Consider the following 9,691-nt stretch of genomic DNA (forward strand, 5'->3'; position numbering starts at 1 on the left):
AACAGAAATGGTTCGACAGATATTTTCTTGGCTTTAAAATGTTTTGTTCATATATGCAGAGAAATGCAATGAGGATAAGAATAATCTTCTGTATTGTCTGTATAGACATACCATCGTTAGTCACCTTAGATGTGAATATCAGTAGAGCCATTAAATTAAATCTGGCCTAAAAAGTTTTCAAAGTGCTACTGTTTCCAACTGATGAGATCTTCAGTTTTCTGGATTTTCTGGGTGACGATTATTTTCAATTCTTTTCTCTGGCGATATATACAAGAAGTTACAGCAGATATATAAAGGGAAGGTCAGAAACCTGCTGTCCAAATTCATCACCACTTGTTCCTGATCCTTTTTAAGTATAAGTATTTGATAGCCAGTTGTTCTACTACATATTAGTTTTCCACTACTATCAAAAGAAGCCAAACGTAATCTAAATGCTATGCTCCTTTGAGGCTGTAAACTGACAGACCCGCTACATGGCTGATTCAGTGTATTGCGTTTGAAAATGACGCATCGATTGGTGTAAGTTACAAGTAGGTCAAAGCCGAAGTTAAAACCCGTCCAACACCAGCAGTATTCACCGTCTTTGGCAAGCTTTCTACCACACCTCATGCTATTTCCCTCCAGTTCTTCTTTATCGATTTCTTGAGGCCCTACCTCACTGTCTTGTTCGGCCCGCAGCATAGCAAACCACTGCTGTTTATACACAGAAGACAGCCATTCTGCAGGTACTATAGCATCTTGTTCAATAATTCTTGCAGAAGCCAGGTCACTGATAATATATTGTAACCTTAAATGTCTGAATACTGACACAAATGGTCTTCCTTGTTCAGTTTCAAGAAAGGCCATACCTTCAAAATCTTTTCTCTGTTTGGAAAACCAGACATCTGTTTCTGTCAAAAGCTGTTTTAAAGATCCATTCCAAGAAGGCACAAGTTGAAGAAACATCCACTTTTTTAGAGCGGTGTATACATCCATTTCCACTTGCATCACAAATAAGTTAGATGAACCAATGAGCTGTTTCATGACATTTATACTGAGTTCTTTAAAAAGTTTCACATTCTGGTGAGTCATCAAATTGTTTAGAAGCCATTCAAGGCACTTTTTCTTTACGGAATCTAATCCATAGGTCCCTACTGATGTGTAATAGCCACATACAGTTTTCACAGTAATTGTCTCCTTCATCGTCTCACCACACTGCTGTATTAAACCATCCAATTGCAGCATACAAGCGGCTGCCAAAATGGCAACAACTCGACTGGGCTTTATCAGCACTTCATCTCGATACAGTGAACCAAACGCAACCTGCAGCGCTTCTACATCAATGTTCTGGTCAGGAATCTCCAGTTCAATAATATTCATGCTGGATTCTTTCCAAGAACCACTGAACATACTAGAAAAGTAGCCAGATTGACATAAATATATTTTGTGTAATCGCCATTCTTCTCCTAGAGCACAAATCTTAATGTCACTGTTTTCACCATTCAAAAATAATGTTTGATAAATATATTTGGAGGTACTCCTTAATTTTTTCCTTGCAGGGATGTGGAGGAGCGGCTGCTGCTCGTCCCTCTCCTCCTCATCCTCGTCTCTCTCCGAGTCAGGGCGACAGTAGCGGAAGGCCCCGCTGCTCTTGTGACTGCCCGGGCAGTAACAGAAGCCGTAGCCCGCCGCAGGGTCTCCAGGGTCCGGCCTTCCGGCCGAGCCCCCCGCCCTGGCACCCTGCTCCTGCTGGGCAAGGGCTCGCCTCGGCTGGCGCAGCACCCGGCTGCTCGACGATCCCATGGGTCGCGGCTCCCGGGACTTCAGGGAGCCCGGAGGAGGGGGTGTCCCGCCACGGCCCGGCCGCCGCCGCCAGCCTTCCCCGAGCGCAGGTGCCTGCACCGCCAGCTTCTCACGCGCAGCCCAACCGTTGCAGCGGACACTGCCGCCTCCGTCCTCCGCACCCCTCCCCCACTATAGATATGTATATATTTTTGGAGACAGAGTCTCGCCCTGTCGCGCAGGGTGGAGCACGGTGGCTCGATCTCGGCTCGCTGCAAGCTCCGCCTCCCGGGTTTCAGCGATTCTCCTGCCACAGCCTCCTGAGTAGCTGGATTACAGGCTCTGGCCAGCACACCCGGGTAATTTTTGTAATTTTTTTTTTTTTTTTTGTAGCCAGAGTCTGGCTCTGTTGCCCAGGCTGAAGTGCAGTGGCCTGATCTTGGCTCACTGCAACCTCCACCTCCCGGGTTTAAGCAATTCTCCTGCCTCAGCCTCCCAAGTAGCTGGGATTACAGGCGCCTGCCACCACGACCGGCTAATATTTGTATTTTTAGTAGAGACGGGATTTCACCATGTTGGCCAGGCTGGTCTCGAATTCCTGACCTCAGGTGATCCGCCTGCCTTGGCCTCCCGAAGTGCTGGGATTACAGGCGTGAGCCACTGCCTCTGGCCTAAAAAAATTTTTTTAGGGACAAGGTTTCACTGCGTTGCTCAGGGTGGTCTTGAACTCCTTGGACAGCATCTTCATTGCTGGAAGCAATTCTCATCTGGCAGCCAAAACCAAGGTCCGTGTTAGAAGCACCACTTCCCCAGGAGCAAAGGTTTATTTGCGGGACCCGACAAAGGCAAATGTGTGTGCCAGGTGCTTGAGCCTAACCAGTCCAATGTAAATTTGTGACCAGGCACAAAAATAAAATAAAATAATAAAATAGGCCAGGCTCGGTGGCACACACCTATAATCCCAGCACTTTGGGAGGCTGAGATGGGTGGATCACTTGAGGTCAGGAGTTTGAGGCCAACCTGACCAACATGGTGAAATCCCATCTCTACTAATAATATAAAATTTAATTGGGTGTGGTGGCGCACACCTGTAATCCCAGCTTTTCAGGAGGCTGAAATGGAGAATTGCTTGAACCCAGGAGGCAGAGGTTGCAGTGAGCCAAGAGCGTGCCATTGCACTGCAGCCTGGGTGACAAGAGCAAAACTCCGTCTCCAAAAAAATAATAAGATAAAATAAAGAGTTGAAGTCAAGCCAGGCACGGTGGCTCACACCTGTAATCCCAGCACTTTAGGAGGCCGAGGTGGGCGGATCACGAGGTCAGGAGTTCGAGACCAGCCTGGCCAATATGGTGAAAATGACCATGGCTGGGTGGAGTGATGACTGCAGCTGGTCTGGGAAGGCAGAAGCAAGCAGAGGGCCAGGGCAGGATGGGCAGGGATTCTCTGCGGGGAGGATCTGTGGAGACGGGGCAGCAGGATTAGGATGTTGGAATCGAGGAGGCTTTTGTCCCTGGGGGATGGCGTGGAGAAGCGGGGCATGGGCCTGGAAATTTGGCCTGCAGCCTATCCTCACCAGGCCATCTGGAAGCTACTTGTTGGGAACCCTGTGTGTGTAAAGGGCTGACCCAGGCCCAGACCCGGGGGAGCTGGAAAAGGGCACACACGGAGACCACCCGAGAGGCGTGCTGGAACTGCTTGGCCAGTCCTGGGGGACGGGATGGCTGGGGCGTGTGGGTGTCTTCCTGCAAGAAAACAGGACTTGATGAGGAAGGTGGGAGGCTGTTCCAGGCGGATGGAGGTCTGTGCTGCTAGAGCAATGGAGGAGTCACCACCATGCGGGGCTCCACCTTTGTCGCAGTGGGGGCAGAGATTGGTGAGGGGCATCAGGGCCAGATACGTAGGTGTGAGGAACCCTAGATGGACCAGTGCTGCAGGGGGAGGTGGTGCCATGCCAGGGAGGTGGATAGGATGCTGGACACAAGTGAAGAGCAACCAGCCCTAGTGGCTTCCTCAAACCTGCGTGAGTGCCTGTCCCATTCCCAGATGAAGAAAACAGGTTTCAATAGGGAAAGTGACTTGTTCTAAATCCCAGAGCTGCGAAGTCAGGAAGTTCAGCCTCCTGATTCCAAAGGCAAATCTGGAGTTTCTGTTGGAGTTAAGGGGCCAGGTGAATGGTCTGTGTTAACAAAACAAACAAACAGACAAACAAAACGCTGTAAAATATTTAAAGAAGTTTATTCTCAGCTGATGTGAGTGACCATGGCCTGGGGTACAGTCTCAAGAGGTCCTTAGAAAGTGTGCCTGAGATGGTTGGGTTACAGTTTGGCTTTATACATTTTAGGGAGACAGAGGTTACAAGCAAATACATCAATCAATACATGGAAGGTGCACATTGGTTCGGCCTCTAAGGGCAGGACAACTCCGGGGGCTTTACAGGTCATAGGTGATTCAGAGGTTTTCTGATTGGCAATTGGTTGGAAAAGTTAAGCTGTGTCTAAAGAGTTGAAGTGGCTGGGTACAATGACTCACGTCTGGAATCCCAGCACTTTGAGAGGCTGAGGAGGATGGCTTGATCCCAGGAGTTTTAGACAAGCCTGGGCACCACAGTGAGACCCGGTGTCTACAAAAAAATTAAAAAAATTAATTGGGCATGGTGATGTGTACTCGTAGTCCCAGCTACTCGGGAGGCTGAGGCAGGAGGGTTACTTCATCCTGGGAGGTTGAGCCTATGGTGAGCCATGACTGTAGCGCTGCATTCCAACTGGGGGGACAGAATGAGACCCTGTCTCAAAAATAAAATAAAATAAAATAGACTGGGCGCAGTAGCTCACACCTGTAATCCCAGCACTTTGGGAGGCCATGGTGGATGGATCACTTGATGTCAGGAGTTCGAGGCCAGACTGGCCAATATGGTGAAACCCCATCTCTACTAAAAATACAAAAATTAGCCGGGCATGGTGGCGGGCATCTGTAGTCCCAGCTACTCTGGAGGCTGAGGCAGGAGAATCGCCTGAACCTGGGAGGTGGAGGTTGCAATGAGCCAAGATCGCACCATTGCACTCCAGCCTGGGTGACAAGAATGAAATTCCATCTCCAAAAAAAATAATAATAATAAGATAAAATAAAATAAAGAGTTGAAGTCAAGCCAGGCATGGGGGCTCACGCCTGTAATCCCAGCAGTTTGGGAGGCCGAGGAGGGCAGATCACGAGGTCAGGAGTTTGAGACCAGCCTGGCCAATATGGTGAAACCCCATCTCTACTAAAACTACAAAAATTAACTGGGTGTGGTGGCAGGCATCTGTAGTCTCAGCTACTCTGGAGGCTGAGGCAGGAGAATCGCTTGAAACCGGGGAGGTGGAGGGTGCACTGCACTCCAGCCTGGGCAACAGAGCAAGATTCCATCTCAAAAAAAAAAAAAAACAGAGTTGAAGTCAGTGGGAAGAAATGCTTAAGATAAGGGGGTTGTGGAAGCTGAGGTTCTTATTACGTAGATGGCCTCCAGGTAGCAACCCTGAGAATAGATAGTGAATGTCTCTTTTCAGACCTTCAAAGGTTTCAGACTCTCATTGAATCTCTCCTAAATCTGAGAAAGTCCTGGCTGAATTAATGGAAATTCTCTACAGATGCAAATTTCCCCCACAGGAGACAGCTTTGCAGGGCCATTTCAAAATATTGTCAAATAAATATATTTTGGGGTAAAGTATTTTGATTTCCTTCAGGGTCTGCTATCTGTTATGTGATGTTGTACCAGAGTCAGGTAGAAATTTGGCATCTTATTGCTATAAAAAGCCTGTTTTGAGCTGGGCATGGTGGCTCATGCCTGTAATCTCAGAACTTTGGGAGGCTGAGGCGGGTGGATCACCTGAGGTCAAGAGGTCAAGAGTTTGAGACCAGCCTGGCCAACATAGTGAAACCCCATCTCTACTAGAAATACAAAAAATTGGCCGGGCGCGGAGGCTCAAGCCTGTAATCCCAGCACTTTGGGAGGCTGAGACGGACAGATCACGAGGTCAGGAGATCGAGACCATCCTGGCTAACACGGTGAAACCCCGTCTCTACTAAAAAATACAAAAAACTAGCCGGGCGTGGTGGCGAGCGCCTGTAGTCCCAGCTACTTGGGAGGCTGAGGCAGGAGAATGGCGTGAACCCGGGAGGCGGAGCTTGCAGTGAGCTGAGATCCGGCCAATGCACTCCAGCCTGGGTGGCAGAGCGAGACTCCGTCTCAAAAAAAAAAAAAAAGAAATACAAAAAATTAGCTGGATGTGGTAGTGGGCGCCTGTAGTCCCAGCTATGCAGGAGGCTGAGGCAGGAGAATCACTTGAATCCGGGAGCCAGAGGTTGCAATGAGCCGAGATCATGTCATTGCACTCCAGCCTGGGCAACAAGAGTGAAACTCTGTCTTAAAAAAAAAAAAAAATCTGTTTTGTGTCTTATGATCTCTATTTTATTTATTTTAAAAATAATTTATTTTATTTTTGAGACAGAGTTTCACTCTTGTTGCCCAGACTGGAGTGCAATGATGCTATCTTGGCTCACTGTAACCTCCACATCCCAGGCTCAAGCAATTCCTGTGCTTCAGCCTCCCAAGTAGCTGAGATTACAGGCATGTGCCACTATGTCTGGGTAATTTTTTGAATTTTTTGTAGAGATGGAGTTTCATCGTGTTGGCCAGGTTGGTCTCGAACTCCTGACCTCAAGTGATCCACCTGCCTTGGCCTCCCAAACTGCTGGGATTACAGGAATGAGCCACCATGCCTGGATAGAATAAATATTTTATGCTTTGGGCCCACAGGCAAAATCGAGGGTATTAAGTAGGTAAGTATGTAACAAGAAATAAAACAAAATTCCATAATTTCGGGGGATTGTTATTGACAGAATGTAAAAGTTAATTTATGGATGCTGAAAGTGGAGTTTCTTTTTTTTTTTTTTTTTGAGACGGAGTCTTGCTCTGTGCCCCAGGCTGGAGTGCAGTGGCGCGATCTCGGCTCACTGCAAGCTCCGCCCCCCTGGGTTCACGCCATTCTCCTGCCTCAGCCTCCCGAGTAGCTGGGACTACAGGCGCCCACCACCTCGCCCGGCTAATTTTCTTGTATTTTTTTTGTATTTTTAGTAGAGATGGGGTTTCACTATGTTGGCCAGGCTAGTCTTGAACTCCTGATCTCAAGTGATCTGCCTGCCTCGGCCTCCTAAAGTGCTGGGATTACAGGCATGCGCCACTACGCCCAGCTAATTTTTGTTTTTCAGTAGAGATGGGGTTTCACTATGTTGGCCAGGCTAGTCTTGAACTCCTGATCTCAAGTGATCTGCCTGCCTCGGCCTCCTAAAGTGCTGGGATTACAGGCTTGAGCCACCGCGCCCGGCCTGAAAGTGGAGTTTCATACAATTTTTATGTGTTATGAAATATTATTATTTTGATTATTTATTTATTTTTGAGATAGAGTCTTGCCCTGTTGCCCAGGCTGTGATCTCAGCTCACTGCAACCTCTGCCTCCCAGGTTCAAGCGTTTCTCCTGCCCCAGCCTCACAAGTAGCTGGAATTACAGGCATGTGCCACCACACTCGGCTAATTTTTTTGTATTTTTAGTAGAGATGGGGTTTCACTATGTTGGCCAGGCTAGTCTTGAACTCCTGATCTCAAGTGATCTGCCTGCCTCGGCCTCCTAAAGTGCTGGGATTACAGGCATGAGCCACTGCACTCAGCCTGATTTTTTTTTCAATGATTTAAAAATGTAAAAATCATTATTTGTTCAGGGATCATATAAAATCAAGCAGTAAGCAAAATCTGGGCTATGGGCAATAGTTTGCCAACCTCTGGTCTAGATCTGCCTTGTTCATCATAGTAGCCCCTGGCTACCTGCAGCTACTGAGTACTTGAAATGTGGCCAGGGACACTCACGATGGCTCACACCTGTAATCTCAGCACTTTTGGAGGTTAACGTGGGAGGACTGCTTGAACCCAGGAGTTTCAAGTTACAGTGAACTATGATTTCAACACTGCATCCCAAACCTGGGTGACAGGGAAAGAAAGAAAAAGAGAGAGAGAGAGAGAGAGAGAGAGAGAAGGAGGAGGAGGAGGAGAAGGAGAAACAGAGAAAAGAAAAAGAGAAAGAAAGAAGGAAAGAACATAAGAAAGAAGAAAGGAAGGAAAAAGAAAGAGAAAAAGAAACAAAAGAAAGAAAGGAAGAAAAAGAGAGGGAGGAAGGGAGAAAGGGAGGAAGGAAGGGAAGAGAGGAAGGAGGGAAGGGAGGGAGGAAGAGAGAAAGGAATGTGACTGTACTGGATTAAAATATGCTTAGGTGTGGCTGGGCACGGTGGCTCACTCTTGTAATCCCAGCACTTTGGGAGGCCAAGGTGGGTGGATCACGAGGACAGGAGATGGAGACCATCCTGGCTAACAAGGTGAAACCCCGTTTCTACTAAAAATAATACAAAAAATTAGCCAGGCGTGGTGGTGGGTGCCTGTAGTCCCAGCCATTGGGGGGCTGAGGCAGGAGAATGGTGTGAACCTAGGAGGTGGAGCTTGCAGTGAGCCAAGATTGTGCCCCTGCACCTCCAGCTTGGGTGGCAGAGCGAGACTCTGTCTCAAAAAAAAAAAAAAAAAAAAAAAAAAAAGCTTAGGTGTAAAATACACACTAGATTTTGAAGACAGTATAAAAAACAAAATATCCCAATAACTTTTTATTATGTTTTGGATATCTCAGAATAAGTAAAATATATTACTAAAATTAACTTCACCCCCCAGTTTTTTATTTTTATTTTTTATTTTACTTTTTTTTACTTTGTCTTAGTCCACTTTCTGTTGTTTGAATATCTGAGACTCAATAATTTTGAAAGAAAAGAGGTTTATTTAGCTTATGGTTCTGCAGGCTGGGAAGTTCAAGATTGGACAGCTGCATCTGGCAGCTTCTGGTGAGGGCTTTGTGCTGCATCAAAACATGGCAGAGAAATGGAAGGCGGACCAGGTGCATGGGGGAAAGGAGGAAAACATGAGGCGCGACCTTGCTTGATGACAACCCAACTCTAAAGGTAACTGATCCAGACCCGAGAGAGTGAGAACTCGCTTCTGTGGGACTCTGCATGAATATCTTGTCATGAAGGCAGATCCCTCATGATCCAAACATCCCTGAAAGGTCCCCCACCTGTCAATGACATTATATTGGCAATTACATTTCAACATGAGTTTTGATAGGAACAAACCACATCCAAACCATAGCATCTTCCCACTGTTGAGTCACTTTTTAATGTGGCTATTAGAACAATTTAAATGATACATGTGTTTGCACTTGTGGTTTGCATCTGTATCTGGTATACAGTGCTGCTCTACTAGTGAAGCTGGAGCGCCCAGAGTGAGATGACCCCAATTTGCCTTGGGGGAAGTGGAAGGGTGTGGCCTGGTGTTCAGCAGTGGGGTGTGGGGTCACAGAGGGACAGCCGGATTTCACTAAGGTGAAGTGGAGGGGCAGGGCTCCGGGAGGCACACACTGAGGGGGCTTCTGCAGCAGTGAGTTGAGGGAGTGGTGTGGGCTTTGCGGGTAGGGACTGAGCTGTTTGTGGGGTATTTGTAAGAGGCTGTGCAGCAAGCCAGGTGGCAAGAAGCAAGATGTTGGCTGGGCATGGTGGCGCATGCCTGTAATCCCAGCACTTTGGGAGGCCAAGGCAGGAGGATTGCTTGAGGCCGGGAGTTTGAGACCAGCCTAATCAACATAGTGAGACCATGTTTCTATACAAATAAATAAATAAATAAATAAATAAATAAATAAAATTTTAAAAGCAAGATGTTGCCAAGCAATTGACCAGGTGGTGAGTATGTGAGAGCCCCTGCCCTGAGGGCTTTCCATCTCTCACCCACCTGGATCAGCACACAGCAGGTCCTTGTCTTCCACTCCAAGCCTACATCCTGGCCCCTACTGGAGAAGGGTTCTGACCAGTT

At 47.5% G+C, this 9,691-nt stretch overlaps 1 protein-coding gene across 1 annotated transcript; it reads right to left on the reverse strand.

The window, feature by feature from the left end:
* Positions 1–210: 210 nt before the first annotated feature.
* Positions 211–1,782, reverse strand: LOC105529814 (putative germ cell-less protein-like 1-like). Its single transcript, XM_011967052.1, has one exon. The coding sequence runs from the start codon at positions 1,780–1,782 to the stop codon at positions 211–213; it is 1,572 nt and encodes a 523-aa protein (XP_011822442.1).
* Positions 1,783–9,691: the final 7,909 nt, after the last annotated feature.

This window comes from Mandrillus leucophaeus, unplaced genomic scaffold (genome assembly GCF_000951045.1).
Source record: "Mandrillus leucophaeus isolate KB7577 unplaced genomic scaffold, Mleu.le_1.0 Scaffold782, whole genome shotgun sequence".
Taxonomy (NCBI): Eukaryota; Metazoa; Chordata; class Mammalia; order Primates; family Cercopithecidae; genus Mandrillus; species Mandrillus leucophaeus.